At 30.8% G+C, this 21257-nt stretch overlaps 2 protein-coding genes across 2 annotated transcripts; both read left to right on the top strand.

Annotated features, from left to right (window-relative positions):
- Positions 1-10833: 10833 nt before the first annotated feature.
- Positions 10834-11825, top strand: LOC109813970 (NDR1/HIN1-like protein 10). Its single transcript, XM_083077672.1, has one exon. It carries the CDS (start codon positions 10952-10954, stop codon positions 11633-11635), a length of 684 nt encoding a protein of 227 aa, XP_082933798.1. The 5' UTR covers positions 10834-10951; the 3' UTR covers positions 11636-11825.
- A 6334-nt stretch (positions 11826-18159) lies between these two features.
- LOC109813983 (NDR1/HIN1-like protein 10) lies at positions 18160-19107 on the top strand. Its single transcript, XM_020378291.3, has one exon. It carries the CDS (start codon positions 18214-18216, stop codon positions 18877-18879), a length of 666 nt encoding a protein of 221 aa, XP_020233880.2. The 5' UTR covers positions 18160-18213; the 3' UTR covers positions 18880-19107.
- Positions 19108-21257: the final 2150 nt, after the last annotated feature.

Here is a 21257-nt window from a genome sequence, read left to right as displayed (position 1 = left end):
GATGTTTCTTAGAGGTTGCTGCGGTCAATATAGTGCGCTGATGATCGATTCCTTTCATGAGTAAAAAATTAAATAACGCGTTGTATTGTGACCATAGAAATTGAATCTCCAATGTCTTTCCTTTCTATATAAACGTACCACAGGATTCAGAGGTGAAAGTAATTTTTACCCTAGGGTAAAAAGAGTTTTAACGGGCCTGAAGTGAGACGGGCCCAATTTTAAGATAAATGATGAAAATGGCCGCCAAAACGTTTTGTATTGATGTGACTTAGGAAAAAACGCAAGTATGCGCCGTCAAAATAATCAATGTCACATCAAATGGTCATCACATTGAATAGGGGTCAGAAATAGGTTTTGATCAAAGAAATACAAGTGATCAATTAGCAAACATTCGAGAAAGCATCGAAAGAAAAATCTTGATAGGAATTCAGTTCTTCTTTCACCCAGTATGTTCATCGAAACTGAATTCCTAGAGAGGCATTTGTTGGGGCTACTCGAAAGATAGTTTGTCACTCGAAAGAATTAACTGATACAACACCTATCAAGGAGGAGCATCAGAAATGTTAAACATGCATACTCAAGAATGACTCGAAAAAGTGAAAGGTAGTTATTGGAGGTTCCTGACAGTTAAGGCACACCAAGGTGGTTATTAAGGGTCGAATCGAGAAAGCCGAGACGTGGAATGAACGGTTACGAGAAGTTACATTTTAAACCACGTAATAAGCATAGTGGATAGCGCTTATTTTCCAATTACGTACATACACAAAATTAAACACCATTGATTGACTCTATAAATACGAGAGTTATGTACCTTCACGGAGGTCGGAAATTTCATACTTGCACTTTGTAAGCACTCTCTGTCTGCGCATATGGCTTCCGTACACGATTGTTGGGTACTAATTTCTTGACCACATTTCTTTTCTTCTTCTAGGATTAGGATTAGTGTAGTTTCCTTAATCACGTAGTGTAGTTGCATAATTGTACTTTACTCTGATCAATCTGCTTCGTTATTTCAATTGTATTTAATCATTATGCGAAGTGAACCATGATTTGTATTGCGAATATTTTCATTGTTCATTCTGTTTATTTGAGGATTTACTTTCACGAACATTATTACTTGTTAATCATTGAAGAATATTTAGAAACAAGTAATTATTAAATCTCTTTGCTCCATCTCTTATTCTTCAAGTGTCTAAAATCGTCAAAATACCTAAATTGAAACATCATTCGTGCTAGTGTTGAGAATTCCGTTGAAGTACTTTTGTTATAATTGTAAATCAGTTTAATTCCATCAACGGTCTCAAACACGGCAAGTATACCGGCTATTCAAGTAGTAAAAATACCGTATCCACAGGGATTAGAAGGTAAAATAAGCATTTATTGACTATTCGTGACTAAAGAATAATTCCAATTTCTAGTTTGTCATGTGAATGTGAGATGAAGAGCATGACTATTGGAATGTTAAAACTATAAAAAGATTAGTTTTAGAATGGGAAAGGGTAGAAATGGGATAATGGTATTGTGAGGTTGTGGGGGTCAGATTTCACCGAACGAACCACTAATGTATCCTTAATCTCTTGTTAAATTCATTGCTTAGTCAACCCATAAGTTTACTCAAACCTAATCCCTTAGAGAAAGAGCCTAGGTGTGGATATTGAATATCAATCCCTTGAGTACCCAATACCTACACCCGCATTACGGGATAGGGTTTAAGACTACTAATGGGTCAAGCTCTATCCCTAGATACAATCTCCACTAGGCATATGTTCCAGAACTCATATCAAAGGTATTTCCCAATACTCAATGGAACCTTAAATCATGCAAGGGTGATCAATCCAAAGCAAGCATTAAGCATAGAAACGTACACAACAAAGAATGAAACAACATGTATATATATCATTAAAAACGTAAGGATTACATTAGAGTACGTTGGTTACATCTAACCCCACAAAATGGGTGAAACCGCTCACAACAATGAGGGCAAATACAAAATAGAGATGGAAGAGGAAGTGAAGAACCGAAGGAAAGATCCGCACACGGACGATCCCAAGCCCTGGGAATCCCTTCCGCAGCTCCTGGAGGCGCCCAATGTGAGAATGAGGGAGAAACCCTCGAAAATGGCTTCAAATACGAGCCTGGGAGGTCAGATTAGGGTTTCGCGCCCGGCGCCTAAGTCTTCACGCCTGGCACAACGTCTTCTGAGCACTTTCTGCCTCATTATAAGCCCGGCGCAATTACCTTTTACGCCCGGCGCAGTGTCTTCCAGAGGCTTTCAAGCATTCTCTGCCTTAGAGCAAGCCCGGCGCAATTCTCTGTTAAGCCCGGCGCAATTCATTCCAGAGAGTTTTGAGGTACTCTCTGCCTCGATCACGCCCGACGTGGTGGAGTCTCGCGCCTGGCGCATGTATGACTTCCAGAAGTCCACTGCTCTGTTCTTCTCAAGCCCGGCGCAGCGTCATCTTGCGCCCGGCGCAGCAACTCTGCTCTGCTCCTTGGCTCCTTATGTTTCCAATCCCAAAGATCTTCAATCCTCAAATCTCTAGCTCAATACCTGCACAAAAAATGAGGTGTATTAAGGTATTGTTAGTTGAATTTGGGTTAGTTATATCTGCACGCAAAATGAACCAAAAAGAGAACAATTATATTGCAATGGTTCAAAGGATGAGTGGAATTTGTTCAATAAGTCTCATCCAAAAAGAGGTAAAATTGAGACTTAACAGCTAGTTCGAATAAAAAGAATCCATAAACTAATTCCACGGTAAACAAACTCATTATTCTAAGTTGGTATCAGTTTACTTACTATTATCAAGCTTAATAGTCCCCTTATTATCTTTTAAGAGATAAGAAAATTAAAAAAATAAGAAAAAAATTCAAGTCTTACATCAACTATGTAATACCCATTTTTTTTTTATTATCTATTAATGGCATTTTCATAAATTTTTTTAAGGTATATGGTGTTTTGGTAACTTGGAACGGGCTGTTCCAAAAGCGGAACGGGTCGTTCCAAGCACCAAAAATGAACTGATTTTGAAGTAGCAGAACGAGCCGTTTTCAAAGTTGGAACGGGCCGTTCTGGAAGGAGAACGGACCGTTCTGGAAGGAGAATGGACCGTTATGGAAGAAGAACGGACCGTTCTGGATGAGTCCCGGAACGGGCCGTTCTGGTTTCGGAACGGGCCGTTTCAGTTCAAAAATTTTCGTAGATTTTTCAGGCCCAGAACGGGCGTTCCGCTTTTGGAACGAGCCGTTCCGGGTAGGAGGGGCGAAAATGCTATAAATAAGGGCCTTGGGGTGTTGGAAATGCATGCCTTGAGAGAGAAGAATTTCTAGAGAGAGAAAGGGAAGAGGAGGGGAAAGAAAAGAGGAGAGAGGAAGAGAAATCCAAGAGAAGGAGGTTCTGCTAGGGGAAAGAAAAGAGAAGAGAGAGGAGGAGGTTCTGCCCTAGTTTCGATTCCTGTTTATCCAAGTAAGGGTAGTACTTATAAGACTTAATCTAGTATGTATGAGCATGATAGGGGTAGTATAACTTTTAATATGCTATTTTGTTTATATGAAGATTGTCATTTGTTTAAATTGATGGTTGTTTTAGGTGTTTAATTATTTGTTATTATATTGAATGATTTGACATGGTTATGGAAAAGTTTGTATGTAATTATGGAATATGCTATATGTGTGTGGTTTGCAAAGCTAATAGAACTTAGAGGAGTAAGGTTATGGTATGAATTAGATCTCTTGGTGAGATCAGGATATAATCTTTGGAAAAATATGGAATTAGGAGTCCCATGGTGAGGATTCCAATATGGAACTTTTCCAAAGGTTATATAATAAATCACTTCAGATGTTAGGTGGATTCTGAAGTACTCCTCTAAGTATTTTATTTGCTACCGGTATGGGTCCAGGCCGAGTCATACCGATGGATGAGGTGGCCACGATCACCAGGGTTACGTGACGACGTAATCCAACTGTATATTTTCCATGAGAGGTTAGGCGTGAGACATGGGTTGATGACATGTTTCACCGTATCAACACTTGGTTTGGATGTGTTGAAGCCAACATTTGGTTTGGATGTGTTGAAGCCAACATTTGGTTTGGATGTGTTGGTTACATCATGGATTATACAGTGGTGTGACTTTGTTTTGGATGTGGAATATGTATACATATGGTATGGATTGTATACATTGGTTATGGATTCTGTATTATCATAAAATATGTATGCATTGGCATGGATGTGTATACATTATATTTTGGATTGGTCTATATTTAGCTTGGAAATGACTTGTTGGTCTGGATAAATACTGTGGATAAATATTTGTTTAATGATATTTTATTATGATGTACTATGATTGGTTTTATATGTGCTAACCCTTATATTTCCATAATAGACTGTGATGATCTCACTGTGTGGGGGAGCAGATCAGGTGTGAGGCCTTGGGATAGCAAGGAGTCTTTTGGATAGCTGCTTTGAGAAGTGGCTAGGTTTAGAGCTTGACCAGCACCTAGGTTGTCTTATTTTGATGTCTTCATGACGTTGTAATTATATTACCTTTCTGGATTACTGTATAATCTTACTGAGGATAATGACTTTGTTATAAAAATGTTATATATTTTGGAAATAATTTTATATGTTATTGTATATTTACACTCTAGCGTAACTGGCCCTTGTTCTATTTTCTTTAATATATATTATTTATCTTTGGTTGGTTCTGGATGTGACGGCCTAGGGTGGGTCGTTACAAACTATAAATAAAATAATTAATTAGAAAATAAGATAATTAAAAAAAATAAGGAAATTAAAGAATATATAAGTAGAGACAACCATCATCTTACAAGTCTCACATCGATTAAAGATAAGGTAATTAAAAAGTATTATGAATCATTTCTTAAACTTTTAGTGGTAATAACAAAAAATATTAAATGCGAATTAAAAATGCCACAAAAACTTGTACATTTTTCTCAACTATTATAAGGGTCTTTACTAATATGCAGAATAATTGTCACTAAATTTTTTAGCAGTACTCCACATAATAAATAATATAAAAATGCTAATAAAATATTTTGCAACAATTTTTATTACCACTAAAAATTATATTAAATACTACTAAAAGTCTATTTTGTTATAGTGTGGAACAATCTAAATTCTTCAATTGCATAAATTTATATTATAAATCAATTTCTTAATGAGTCTCAATCATATAAAAAATCATTAGTTAATTAAATAACTAATTATAAACCCACAAAACTAGAAAAGGATACAAAAGATAAATTATATTACAATAGGATTGAGTCATGGTGTTGATCCTAATCTAACCCAAAGAAAACTAAAAGCTCATAGAAAAAGAAAAAAAAAACAAAAAAAAAACCTAAGAGATATAAAGATAGAATCTTCAAGGATTGTTGCCACTTCCTTCGATCTTGAAAGGAGAATGATTCTCTAGAGCTTCTTCCTTGCATTTCGTGTTTAGTGGAGTCCACGAATACTACAAACAATTAGTTTCTTCCTTTTAATATTGAATTTATGCCCTAGAATAAGAAGGACATGCATGTGGCCATTGAAACCAAAAAAAATTAAGCCAGATAATCAGATAAAAGAGACGCCACAAACCGGAAATGAAGAGAGAAAATAGGGTTAATCCATCCCTAATTATGTTCCTTGATTTTTCTATCCCAAAACAATCTGATTCTCTTTCCCTTAAGTTTAGAATAATATTTAAACAGTTGTCTAACACGAGTTCAAATTAACTCATATTATAATTAAAACAAAATTAAGTAAATGAGCAATTGTCTGTTTGTCCGAGTTTCGGCTGTGAGATTGAGTTCAGGGCCATGAACTTCTCTGCCTGAAAAAGTTTGTCTGAGTTCATATAAGGCCTGTTTTCTTTATCAATCCTCAAGCGCTTTCAAGTCTAAAATATCCAATCAAAATAAAAAGATAATAACATATTCAGGAAAAAAAAAACAATGAACACAAACTATGATTAAGACCTATATGTTATGAAAAGATATATGATGTAATCAATGACAATCTTGAGTAAGATAAAGTGAATATATATATATATATATATATATATATATATATATATATATATATATATATATATATATATATATATAACAGTTTAAGATCCTATTTTCAAAGCAATATTTTTTTAATTTACATAAATAAAGAAATAAGATTTAGATAATTAAAATATAAAAAAAAGTATTATAAAAAATAAATTAATCAATAATAATTAATGAATTGGTAATTTGATATTTCTATTTCTCAATAAAAATTTACTTATAATTTTAGAAAAATAAATCAGGATGTTAAATATCAAAAGAAAAACGTGTCATATAATATAATATATTATCAACTTATTTCTTTTAATTTTTTTAATCCTATATTTTTTTATTAAAATATAGAATATCTTAATTCTCTTTATTATTTTAATAGAGTTTTCGTATATTTTTCTAGAATCTTAATATCAAATTGAAAACATTTATTTCTTAGTCATTACAAATTTTTTTAGTAACATGTCACAATTAGATAGTATTGTTTCATAATTTCATTGTAATTTATTCATTAAAAACTCATAATCTGAATCATGGATTATAATTTAATTTTTTGTTTGTAGTTATAATTGTTTTGATTTGAATGTGTTACATAGAAAATAACCTTTTTATCATCTAAAATAAATATAAAAAATAAGCAAATTGATGTTCATATTGATTTTCAAAACAATGCTCTTGATGATTTTTTTTAATTAAATACCTTATAATTTTTCTTCAAAATGATATAAATCTAATTAATCTAAGCTCTAAAACTAAAAATTATAAAAATGAAAAATTATATAAAAATAATGAAGAGTATGATATTTTAATAAAAAATAGTGAAAATAAATATAATTATTATGATAAAATTAAATATTTTAATAATAAAAATTAACACATTTACACTAAACAACTTAATCAGTATAATTTATTAGATATTTACGATCTAATAACTTTAAAATAATCTTAAAAATAATTTACAAGATAAATTACTAAAAAATAATATTAAATAAAATATGTCTATTATAAATGATCTTAAAAATATTTTTGATATTTTAATAATTTTGCAATAAAAATATAACAACAATAGTTAAATAATCGAGGATATTTTTTTTCATTCATTCAGAACCTTAAAAAACTCAGTGTACACCATAGGTGCATCACTATCCAATCCATGCTGCTACAATATAGAAAAATGCATAAATTTTTTCGTGTAGGTTTCGTGAGAAGAAATTGAATCAGTCAAATGGTGAAGGAGGAGACGTATACTGATCAGAAGCGCGTTGTTGGCACTTCCCATAGAATGTTCAATGCCTTCCCTTTCTATATATATAAGCACCACTCGTGTCTCCCTTATCTCACAAATTCACGTACGACTAATTCTCTTGGTCTTAATTTAATGTGCCTTGATAGCTAATTTTCTTGGTCATACACTCATATCAAAGTACATATATCTCTTGTTCGATCATTATTCATTAATATATATAATGAACTCATCTGCAACCTTAAGAATGGTCGATGAGCAACCCCACTTGAACGATGACTATTACGTTCCCGCCATTCCTCCGGCAAAGCAACCTCGCTACCGCCCTCACCGCACCACCTGTTCCTACCATTTCCACATCGTTCTCAATCTTCTGATTGCACGATTATTTTCGTTTTAATGCAATCATTTTTATTTTTATGAATTACTTTTTGTTTTTAAGTTTAGGTCTACAGTTTACTTACAATGCAAATCTGATACGTTCTTCATGTATAATATTTTTAAACTTGCTCAAGATTCTTAGATTTAATATATATATCCTCATAAATAAATAAATAAATAATCTATATCCTCTCTCAACAAGGAGAAAGAATGACACATGGTTCGGGTAGGATTCATCCAACAAGTGGGTCTCGCTTACATCATGTATCTTTCTCTCTCCTTACTGGGCCATCCCTAGAGAATTAAGAATACCTTCAAAATTTAGTCAAGATTTGATAACTTAGCCTACGATAGATTACATTACTGATATATTACTGCTACGTGGCTTAATTAAAAGAATCCATGTAATAAATAAATTAAACGCAAATCTACAGACTCAAATGAAAGGATTTGTAAGATTTGAGCAATAAAAGAGGATTCCTATAATTGTGCTAACCCTTTTACCAGAGTAAACGGGTTATAGAGCAAATTGAAAACACGTTTGGCAAACAAAAAATTATATTAAAGACATTTTTATAATATTAAGATAAATATTTTACAAAGGTTGCCTTAAAATTAGTGTAAAATATTTTCTATATATTAATTCTAAAATCTTGTAAAAAAAACAATTTTCAAATAATTAATGTAGAATGTATTTATCTTCTCGTCTCTTCATTTAAAGAATTAAACATATATAAATAATTAATATGTTGAACTCAAGGTTAAATTATTTAAATAATGTTTGAATTCAATTCTTGATAGAAATAATTATTAATTAAACTTTATTGATTAAATAAAATTAATTTAAAATAAAACCTTAAAACACATGTACAAGACAGAAAAAAATCCCCTCGGCTCCTCGCAAGTTAAAATCTTTTTTTACAAACCTTCTATTCATTGATTGTATAGAGGATCAATCTAAAAAATATATTTTTTAAATCGATTTTTCATATAATTGATGTAAAATGTATACTACTTTTGTAAAGCTTTTCAAATTATTAATAAGATCTTATAACTCAGTTGCATTCAAAATTGAACTAAAAGGACCTTTACATCGACTATTAATATAATTCTTTATCTAGAAAAATTCATTATAAATTTTCACTAATGTGTTCTATTTTTGTTCTTAATTACTTCAATTATTAAACATTCGTATCCATCTGGTTCCAAGACGCTTCAAGGAAAGTATAATCAAATTAACATATAGCTAGCCCTCAACAACCTTGTTCGTTTCTCTTATATAAGTATGAAAACCCTCCAGGGTTCACAGACTACCCTCTGGAGTATGGCTTACGCTTAGCAGAAGAAGCCTCGTTTAGCGCGTATACCCATTTAGCAGTTTTCCTCCTTCAAAATAGATTGATGGCATACCATTCCAGCAGAGTAAATCAAACAAGCACTTTGGTCTATAACAAGAATACATTTCAATTCCCTCTTTCAAACAATCAAAACTTTAATTACCAAACTGTCTGCCAAGCCAAATCATTAATTTTTTTCTCTCAAATACAATAAAAAATAATTGTCTAATATAATATTTGTTAAATAAATTTATATATATATTTATAATGACACTTTTTTCACATATTATTGTGTGTAATATTTTTTTGTAATAATAAAAGAAAAATTATCATAAGAAAATTAAACAATTATATCTCTCTATGGAGTAGATGAGATAATCTCCAAAATAGAAATTGAAAGTAAATAGAGAGACGAAGAGGCCACACAAGACTAGTATATCAGTAAAGAAAATTCCCTTGAAAAATAGAAGTTCCCTTAAAATGACAATGCGCGTGCATTAATTTTTGTGCAGATATATTCTCATAAAAATAAGTTTAAGCAACAAAAACAACTTATTGATAAAATATAGCGAAATACATTATCATTTTGGTGCAGATATATTCGCACAAATTTTACATATTATTTATATTATACATAGAGAGAGAGAAAAAAAAAAGAATAAAAGAATAAAATTTATTTATTTTAAAGATAAATTTATTTAAACTTATTTCACTCAATAATTTGTATTTTACATTAAATTTTAGTGATTCAATCATTAAATTAAAAAATTTTAATGTATAAATAAAGTTTGTAAAATTTTAAAAAATATTTGATATTCTGTTGCATTAATTTAAATTAATTAATATCCATAAAAATATTTATAAGTTGATTTAAATTAATAAAATAAAATATTAAATAATTTATAAGTTTTTTTAAATTTTACAAACATGATCTGTGGATTAAAATTTTTTATTGTTATTATTAAGTTCTAAGTTAGAGTACGTACTTGAATTGAAGTATTTATAAATTGTTCACGCCCACGTAATGAAAAGATCAAGGGTCGAAGTTTTGGATAAGTATCAGCATCACAACCATTAAATAAAGGGAGTTGCCACAGTACTCTTGAAAATTAAGGAATTTTCAGTATATTTTTGTAAATATAAAAGATTTAAAAAAATTAATTTAATTATAAAGTGAATAATTCAAATTATATTTATAAAATAAAAAATAAGATAAAATTATAAAATTCCAATAACATTAAAAAACATTAAAAAAAAGAATTAATAAATAACAGAAATAAAAAAATAATTAAAAGTAAAATATAAAAATTCAAAATTTTAAGATAAAAAGACAAAAATATACTTAAAAAGTTATTAAAATTAAACTATTTAAATATATAATATTATTATTAGAAAGAAAATTAGAACATAAAAAATAAAAATAAAATAACTAAATAATTTAAAAAATGAAAGAATAAAATATAATAAATATTATATAAATAAATTAATAAAAATACAAAATAAAATTATAATTGCAACTCTACATCTACCTGTACGCTTTCAAATAATAAAGGTAGCATATAATTTCTCTTTAAATAAAAGGTGGCTAAAATTAAAAATGCGTTACTTCCGTACGAATGTTTCTTGGTGGTTGTTGCAGTCAATCTACATGAAACAAACGGTCAATAGACTCAATACAATCCGCCGCTGTTGTTCGATTCCTTTCGTTAAAAGAAATTGAATAGGCAAATGCCCAACGCGGACACGTACTCACAACCGTGTTCTTCCCATAGAATCTTCAATGCCTTTCCTTTATATATACGCACCAATCCCTTCTCCCATATCTCACAATTCACCACTCATTCTTTTCATCATATATTTTTCTCTTTATATTTTCTTTGTTACATCAAGCTACATATTTTCCATCAGTTCATTCATTCACTCATCTGCGTTTGCAAGCATGGTTGATAAGCAACCCCACTTGAACGGTGGCTATTACGGTCCCGCCATTCCCCCTGCGGAGCAACCACGCTACCGCCACAACCATGGAAGAAGCTGCTGTTGCTGCCTCTTCGGAATCTTCTGGAAGATTCTCGTTACCCTCGTCGTCCTCGTTGGCCTCGCAATCCTCATCTTCTGGCTCGTGGTTCAACCCCGTTCCTTCAAGTTCTATGTAACGGAAGCAGAGCTAACTCAGTTTGAGTATGATACCAACAACAACACCCTTCACTACAACATGGTGCTCAACTTCACCGCACGCAACCCCAACAAGAAGCTCAGCATATACTACGACAAAGTAGAGGCATTAGCGTTCTACGAGGACACCAGGTTCGCCAATTACGATGTCATAACGCACATCAACTCCTTCCGCCAATACAAGAAGAGCACCAACCGCATGACCGCCGTTTTCTCCGGGCACAAAGTGGTGCTTCTCAACAATGAACAAATCTCAGAGTTGAACCAAGATAAGAGTGAGGGAGTTTACGACATCTATGTGAAGCTATACTTCAGGATTAGGTTCAGGCTCGGGGACGTCAAATCCGGTGACTACAAGCCCAAGGTCAAATGCCACCTCAAGGTTCCTTTCAGTAGCAATGCCACCGTAACCCTGTTCCAGACCACCAAGTGTGACGTCGATTTCTAGATGGACTGCATTTTTTATTTCTTCCATTGATTTTGGACTTTTCTTTCCCTACCTATTATTTTATATATATGTCAATAATTTATTATATGTGACTTTTGTCATTATTATTCATTCTTTGACTATATGCTCTGGTATACGTTTTCATGTAATGTTATTCTTTTGGTCCTCTAGAATATTATCTTTTTTCTAAGTTCATGCCCACATATATTGCACAGCTGGTATGTTTTTCACATTTTTTTTTTATAACATTCTCGAATTTAATTGACTTAAAAAACATCTATAGCGTTCACCCAACAATTAATGGTGAAGATACCCTTTATATTTGATAGGATAGAAAGAAAATAAATGAAGAAAAAAATAAATTTTCAATTAATGAAAATAGATTTATACCAGAGCTCGATTTGTGGCACCATAGAAAATTTTATGTAAAAATTCATGTCACGAAATTAAATCGAGGCAAATCTAGATGTTGAAATGAAAGATAATCGCAATTTGGGTAATTAATGAGATTCCTTTTTTTTTTATATTTGTTTCTTATTTTAAAAATAAGATGATGATAGGATTTAAATTTTGTATTATAGTTTATCTTTATATAGATAGAGTTAAGAAATAAAACAAACGCGCGGCCGTGTGGGTAATTTCTTTTTATCGGGAATTTTTTCGACACTCAATGTGAAAAAGTAGTTTAATTTAAGGTTGATGTCCGTAATCGATGGGATCCTACAAATAATTTGATCATCAACTTCCATGACGTCGACGTCAATGATCGATTATTAATTACTTTGAAATAATCGATTTCTATATATATAATTAGTTGTATTTATATAAATATATGTGATATTTATATTAATATATTAAATATATTATTTATGAGTAATTTTATATAAATATTATTAAAATTTTAAAATTATTATTTATAATCATATGAATTATCTATCTAACGAAAAATTATAATGTGTAACATTCTGAAAATTTAATTAGAAGATAAAATTCACGAAAATTTTTCAACAGAAAAATATGCAAGTAAAAGTTTGAAGATAAAAAATAGTTAAGTTTAATATCACATAATTATTTTTTGTTTGTGTTCCGGTTAAAGGATAACGGTCGAAAAACCCTAGTGATATGAACTCTAAGAGAACCTAGCCGTCGTCCTAACTTAGAACATTTGATGAGTGTAACCTCCTTTTAGTAAAACCATTCTTCCTTTATATATATGGGTATCATATTTAAGGATACGAATCTTTTTCTCCAATCCCAATCCCTTGAAATAAGCCTTCATTTTATTTCTCATAATGAACCTATAAATCACATTTATAACCGTAATCAAATATGTGCGAGAATCATGGAAATTATTGCCTTAGTCAGTCTTAGAAAATCCGTGAATGATCTTGAATTCGACTTGCTCGGTCGAATGGGGAGTTAGAAGATACGTGACACTCCATGCTTAGTTGTTAAAAGTGCTAAGAGTCTTTACACGGTCAATTCGGTCAATTAGGGATTTGGAGGTTACAGTTTGTATTTTAACTAATAATTAACAAAAGGTACAATTTTATGACTTTTTCAAAAAATCTAATAATATATATACAATTATTAACACATTCTAACCTTATTGTTAGTTGGAGCATTACTCCAGATAATATAGTAATTTAATATTAATTATTAAAAAAAGCAAACATGCAGGCCATGCATATAGGAAGATGAAGAGGCTCCCCACCACCGTGACAACAACACACGAACACCACCGCACTGGCGTCGCCGCCGCCAATTCGGTAATGCCAACAATGGCCAACTACAAGAGCTACTCCAAGAAGCTCTTTCCCTTGGTCCCCCACCCCAACGACCAACGCACCGCGGCCTCTTCTCGGAGATCTCCACTGCAACATCGTCGAAGCCCACGCGTGGAGCCACAATGCGAGGCTCACATGCGTAGAGCGCACGCTGCACCAGCTTATGCCCTTCGTCAGGAACTTCGAGACTCCCTCGTCGACCAAGCAGATGAATTAGGGAAGGAAAAGGATGCTGCCACCAAGACAAATTAATTAGTGGGTCATAATTTTTTAATAATTAAATATTATACTATTATATCATTTCTTTAGTAAGCTTACTAAAACAAATATGTTTATTAATTTTTTGGTGTAAAGAGTTAATTAGAGTATATTAACAAATAGTATCCAAATACATTTCATTTTTTAAACACAAAGACTCATCGACCTGTTATAAACTTGAAAGAAGAAAATACAATGGCCATGAATTTGAAAATTTTAATTTAATATTTAATTTAAATAACCGCTATATGAGTTGAAAAGTTAAATATAAATTAGTTACTAAAATGAAAAATTGCTGCTCTTGAATTTTAAATCTCCACATGACGCGTTGACAAGGACCGACACGAAATATATACCAGTAGATTACAAAGTAGAAAGAAACTTGCTAAAAAGGTAATTAATTAGTTGCCCATGGTTAACGTAAAATATATACTTAGACGGAGAACGAGTTACTCTAAGTATAACTCTGGAATTTTTTTGTGAATATTAAAATTTGATGATATATGTATCTGTTAAATTAAAAGATTTTATTAAATAAAAATAATTTTTTACAGTTTAAAAACTATTTAATATTTTATTATATAAATTTAAATTAATATATATTTGTAAAAATATATTATATGTCAATTGAATTAATGTCACAAAACATTAGTCAGTTTTAAAATTTTGTAAAATTTAAGCTATTTAATACAAATTTTTAATTTAATAATTTAATAATTTAATAATTAAAATTTAATGTATATCATAAATTATAAAATGATGATAATGATGTTAAAATCAAACTTAAGTTTTTGGTAAAAACTAACATCTATATTAAGAATCTATTATGTTCATCAATAAAAATAATAAATAATAACTTATTTGAACTCATAATAATAATAATAAAATGGTATGATTTGGTCTTCCAAATCAAATGTATTCTCTAAGAGAATCTTTTAGTTATCTCTCTATCTTTTTCTCTCATAGTAAAATGTTAGAAAAGAAAAGAACATTATTTAATCTAGAAACCTAACTTATTTATAAACAATTATAAGGTTTTTTAGGACTTCTATTTTTACCTATCACAAAATAAAATTACATATTAATTACCACATATTAAAAGTCTTATATCCTTTTAAATACACAACTATTCAAATAATTTATATATTATTAGATTATTTTAATTTGACATAATTTTACATATTCTTAATAAATAATTATTCATATATATAAGATCAATGTTAAATTAAGGATCCAACAAGTGACTGTAAAAATAATGATCATGACATCAAATGATGAGTAGCAAGAGTGGTTATGTAATGTGAAAATGGTGGTGTGAAAGCTTTTTTTTTATTCTCGTTTCAACGATTCCTATGAAAATTTTGCCACTCCAACCAAGCTCCACGCTTGAAGTTTTTCGTCTTGTTTCAACTATTACCATAAAATTTTTTACAATGCCAAAGCTTCCCTCGATTCCAATTCTTGACATTTCAAAGCTCAACGAGAGGAAAAAAGACGATGGACTTTGGCTCTGAAAGCTCGATTACACGATGGTTTCTGGTGGGTTTGATAATTTAGACATTGTGGTGTCTTTTAAGATGCTAGTTGTTGATTTGCATACCAATATTTGATTTAAAAACCAGATTTCAAATGAAAGCAAAATCAACATTACTTTTAAAACTTGAGCTTATAAAATAAATTCAAGTTCATTTATTTTGGCTTACATTTGTAAACTTTTGTTCTTACATGCACCAACTTTTCGCTTTGGACAAATAACAAGAATTGATGTCCTATAGTACCAAGAAATGCATTCTTAATATATAGAAGTATAAAATCATACTAGTACCAACCGATCGAGCCATAGAAACGTAGAATCAGGAATAAATTCAACTGATGAAATTTATGAAATTCCAGACACTTTTTTATAATATTTTTTAATTGTTTAAAAAACATTTTAAACATTAATTTTTTAATTTCTTGAAAAGTATTACTAGTACATTACAATCTTATTTAAAGAAAATTACAGTAAACGTTAAAAAAATACAGGAATATCAGTATAATTTTACAAAACACCAGAGAATGTTTATTAGTAATTTAGTCTAAAATCAAAGCCTTGCCGTAAATTTGATCCACTTTAAACAAGAACTTTATGTAAAGAAATGAATACTTTAAATTTCGCACGATTGAAAATTTTGATCGACTGTTATCTACCTGTGTGACATGACATTTGTATAATTGAAAAACACCACGAGGTATTTGATTAGCAAATTGTGTCGCTTCGTGGTATTTAATTAGTTACCAAAAGAGAAAAAATTGCTGCTATTGAAACTTAAATTTCCACATGACGCGTTGACAATGACTGACACGAAATATATTCTACTGGTAGCTAGTTTACAAAGTAGAAGGAAACTATTGCTACAAAAGCAATTTAATTAGGTTGCCCGTCGTTAACGCCAATTATAATAGATATTAATATTGTAGCTATTATCTCATTAAGTTGTATATGGCTATTTTTTAAAATTTAATTATTTTAATTTTGGTTATATTTATTGTTTGATATTAAATATATCTAATATTTTAAATAAACATATATATATAAAAAAATTAAAGGACAACTACTGTGATACGAGAAAATAATTAGTACCGACTATGAAAAGAGGAAAAAAAAAAAAAAAGGTAATGTAAAGCTGAAAAACGTGAAAAGGAAAGCTTGCTAAGAGTCAATGGACTTTGGCAGTGGGAACTAAGAAGTTTCGGCGAATCAGTACAGTGAACGCACAATTTTCAATTTAGGACGCACACGGTAACGGCCAATCGCACAATTCATAGATGCAAAAGCAACCGCGTTTTGAAACTCACCTACGTCCGCCGCAGTTCGCACCTCCACAACATCACTTTTTAAAAAATAAAAATAAAATAAATACTCCACGAGCATTTACTTTAAATTAATTCAATAGAAATTTTTTGTTGAAAAATTAAATTATTACAATTTTTATTAGGAGTGAAGATTGCTAGTATTTGAACTATTTTAATATTTATATCATAATAATTTTTCACTTAGTAAATCATTTCATTATTAAAAGATTAGTTTTCAAAAAATTCCTTATATGAATACATATATTCTCAGCCATAACATAATCATATTCTATCCTTTAGTGACATGACCCTAAATACCAAGATCAGTAAAAGGGAGACATGTAGAGGTGGGGGAGGTGGGATCTCCATTAAGTTAAGAGAATTCTCAAGCACATGAGAACACTCGGATATTAGACTACCTATCTTCTCTAGTGAATAATTAATAGTGAAATCACACGATAGACAATATAATTATTGTAAATACTAGGATTGTAGACCTATTAATAACAATGACAATATGACAAAATTTGCGAAATCATAACAAGAAATACGAGATTTAGATCTATAACATAACAGTGGCGGAACTTAGATAAAAAATTTGAAGGTGCCAAATTAATCTTTTTATATATAAATTACTTTTTTTATTAATTAAAAAAATATTCCTCATTTTTTTTACTCAAATTGAACATACATGATAATGAAATCTCAAAAATTTATTCATTCACTAATTATTTCATAAAATAATCATACAAATATAATATTAAATATATATTTTTTTTAAAAAAAAAATTTGGAGGAGCCGTGACTCCCCATGTCACCAAGAAGATCCGCCTCTGAACACCACACTTATATATAGGGGTAACCAAGTCTTATTGAATCTTAATCTAGACTATGATAGTTGCTAGATTTTCTTAACATTTTTATAGTTAAAGATTCTTCAATTGCAATTCCTTACATTAGAACAATATCCAACCAAATAAAACTTAAGATTGAATTTGTAATTTTTTTTTAAAGTGACTTAATCTAACTTAACTACAATTAGGCTTGATTTAATGATTAATAACAAATACATTTTTAAAAAATTGAAACAAATTAATAACAAAAAGAATATACTTAATTCATTTTAGCCAATCACTTTATTACTACAATATTTTCTGAAAAAAAATAAATTAAATATATGTCAGAAAAATATGTTATGCATGTAGTATTTTTAATATAATTTAGTAATTTATTATGAATTGACTATTATTATCCACCTACTCAACTCAAATATAACAAAATAACTTAAAAATTATCTAATCTAACCTAATGAACCAATTCTACCGTAGAAATATAATTAAATTGTTCTACGACCATCAATAAAATAGAAAAATATAATTAAATAGTTCTACAGCCATCAATAAAATAGAAAGAAAGAAAGGAAAAAAAAATTATATATATATATATATACATAGAATTATATGAATGATAGTGATAGGATGAAAAATTGCAAGTATATATGATAGATTATTTAGAAGTGTTTAATGATTAATTAAGTGTTACCTTTCGTGGGCGGTTAGGTTTGTAGTTTGTAGTTTGTAGACTATGACGCGCTTTTCCTAATCTCCTACCCACACTTGTGTATAAAAGCACACTGGAGTCTTGTATTCATATCATCTTCCATTCTTTCCTATTCTCACTGATATCAAACAATCAGCCATGTCCGGCAAACAACCCGAGTTGAACGGAGCCTTCTACGGCCCGGCCATCCAGCCGGCGAAGTCGTACGAGCGTCCAGGGCGGGGCGGAGGGTGCGGGTGCTGCTGCGGCTGCCTCTTCAGCCTCATCTTGAAGCTGATCCTGAGCGTGGTCATCATAGTTGGCATCGCCGTGTTTCTGGTGTGGCTGATAGTCCGTCCGAACGTGGTGAAATTCCACGTGACCGACGCCACCCTCACGCAGTTCAACTACACGGGGAACACGCTCCACTACGACCTGGCCCTAAACGTGAGCGTTCGCAACCCCAACAAGAGGGTGGGGATCTACTACGACCGCATCGAGGCGCGCGCACTGTACCACGATGCGAGGTTCGACACGGAGCTACCCAGCCCCTTCTACCAGGGCCACAAGTCCACCAACGTCATCAGCACCGTCTTCAAGGGTCAACAGGTCCTGCCACTCACCGCTGACCAAACCTCCCTATTCAAGAAGGACAACGCCACCAGGGTGTACCCCATCCATGTCAAGATGTACCTCAGAGTCAGGTTCAAGTTGGGCTTGCTCAAGACCATGACTCTCAAGCCCAAAGTTTCCTGCGACTTGCAAGTGCCTTTGCAAGGAACCGCCGGGGTCTTTCAGACCACCAAGTGCGACTATGATCACTGATAGTGATGGACTCCGACTCGGATCCACTCCACACCACCCGACCCATATTCATATTTCTTTATTGCTTTCTTTTGGACTTTGGACTTTGGACATACTCTCCTACACCTTCACTATATCCTGCTCCTGCCAGCCTGCCATTCCGTTCACTCCACGGAATTTTCGCTTTATTATTTATTTATGTCACACTTCTTATTTGTTAATAAATAATTTTTTTCTATTTTTCTTTAACACTCTTCTAGTTCTAGTCTTTTCTCGCCCTCCTTGCGCCTCACCCCAAACAGAACCTAATGCCATACATGGCTTCTAAATAATTACGGAAAATAATTCATACATCTTAACTCAAATAAATTATTAAAGTAAACCATTTTTTTTTAATTATAAAATAATATAATATATCTAAAATGCTATGCCTGATTAATTTTTCTCCTTAAGAAAACTCTATTCAAGAATTTGAGGCAATTTTACTTCAGTCTTGTATTAATATTCATATGTCTGTATATATTATTTCTACCTCTCTTTGACTTCATTTTTTTTTTACTTATCTTACTTTTTGACATATGATATCACTTAATATATTTCTTACAAATGAATGTCTGAATATTATTTTTCATTTTGCTTACTCTTTTCACCCGACTTTTACACAGCCATAACATGATATATTAATTATGGATCTTACTAACATATATAGAAATGATGACGATGGGAAAATGAGATTATTGCAAAACAACTAATGAAATAAATTTCTATTGTGAAAAATTTAGAAAATTTAAAAATATTTGAATCCTAGTAGTATAATTTTTAAATAAAAAAGATAAAAAATAAGAAAATGCTATACATATATAAAAAAAAATTATATATAATATAAGTCAAAATTATAATTGACTTTTCTACACCATATCCCTAGTTTTTCTTGTATCCCTAGTTTTTCTTGCATGATAGTGAAATAACGTTGACATATATGAGGAAATAATTAAATTAAAGGAAAAGAAATTTCATATGCTCTCTAACTATAAAGTTTCCCTTCTTGCGCGAATATTTAATCAATTTGGATTTAAGTACTGTTTTCATCAATGCTGTTGCTTATATAAATCCAATGGTTGCAATTTTACATATAAGAGTTCAACCCGACACAAGAAAAATTCTGGATGGTGGAGATGGTGGCTGACCTTGTCAATACCCTTATTCTAATCTATCGATCATGTGTTTGGTTAACTGCAACAGGTGCCTCGTATTTCAATTGCTAATTAATTTATATCTTTGGGTCGGTAGTTTTGGTGATCCGGCTCCTCGAGCTTTTATTTCATTAAAGTATAAAAATTTAAGTTGAATATTTATAACAGGAAGACTAGACTTCATAATTTAAGTGACAAAATTTGAAAAATTAAATTAAGTTGTTAAGTAGGTTTTCTATGAGGCTTGAAGTTATTTATACTTGACCTGCTGGTTGCGATAAGTTAAATGTTGTGATTCATGAAGTCTAACCATTTAAACTGTTTACTCCCGTTGTGAAAGATCTCCTTAGTTGATGTGTGATGACGCGTTATTTGTATATTATTGTAAGATGATTATATATATTGCTAAAATGAAGATGTTTAAGTTGTTTTATGTTGTAAATTGTATTAGTAACAAGTTGAAATTGATGTTGTTTACGTTGTTCACGTGACATTGGTGTTGTGTTTATATGTTATTTTTATTTCACAATTTTACCATTTATTATTTCCTTTACGATTAAAACTGTGATGATCAAATTTAGTATGGAAACAAGTTTCGATTAACTAGTGGCTTGTATGGCAATGGAGGGTCATGTAGGAGATGACTGACTTTCCTTAGTTGTTGTTATTCTGATGCAATTATTTTGTGTTGATGCTTGACATATAATCAGAGTCTATTTTGTATACAGTACTTACTCTTTGATGTATATAATTTTATGTATAGGGTTCTAGTATATTTATCTTCTCCTTACAAAAAAAAATTATACAAAAATAGCATTGTTGCATTTTAAAATATAGAGTATTATGAAAATAAATAAAAAAATTAAAGTTTTTTATATGATGTATAGTTTTCAAAAAATTGAAAATAGTAAAATATAAATAATTTTAAAGAGATTAACAAAATAGGGAAATATTGAAACATGTTTTAATTAAGAAAATTAATGTATATTGAAAATAAGACCAATGACAAAAACTTATAAAAAAAATGGAATGAAAATAGTTAAAAATGATATTAAAAAGCATTGAAATGTTGAAGAGCATGATATGATCTTAAAAACAATAAGGTTCGCATGTGGGCCAATTGGACTGATTTTACTCCAATTAGGGGTGATATGTGGGCTTACGAAACCCAAATAATCCTTACGTGGTAAGCCCATAAACTTTTGG

The sequence above is a fragment of the Cajanus cajan genome, chromosome 6, assembly GCF_000230855.2.
Source record: "Cajanus cajan strain Asha chromosome 6, NIPB_CcT2T_4, whole genome shotgun sequence".
NCBI classification, from domain to species: Eukaryota; Viridiplantae; Streptophyta; class Magnoliopsida; order Fabales; family Fabaceae; genus Cajanus; species Cajanus cajan.
The sequence above is the reverse complement of the archived record's forward strand: the minus strand, read 5'-3'. Positions and strand labels throughout refer to the sequence as shown.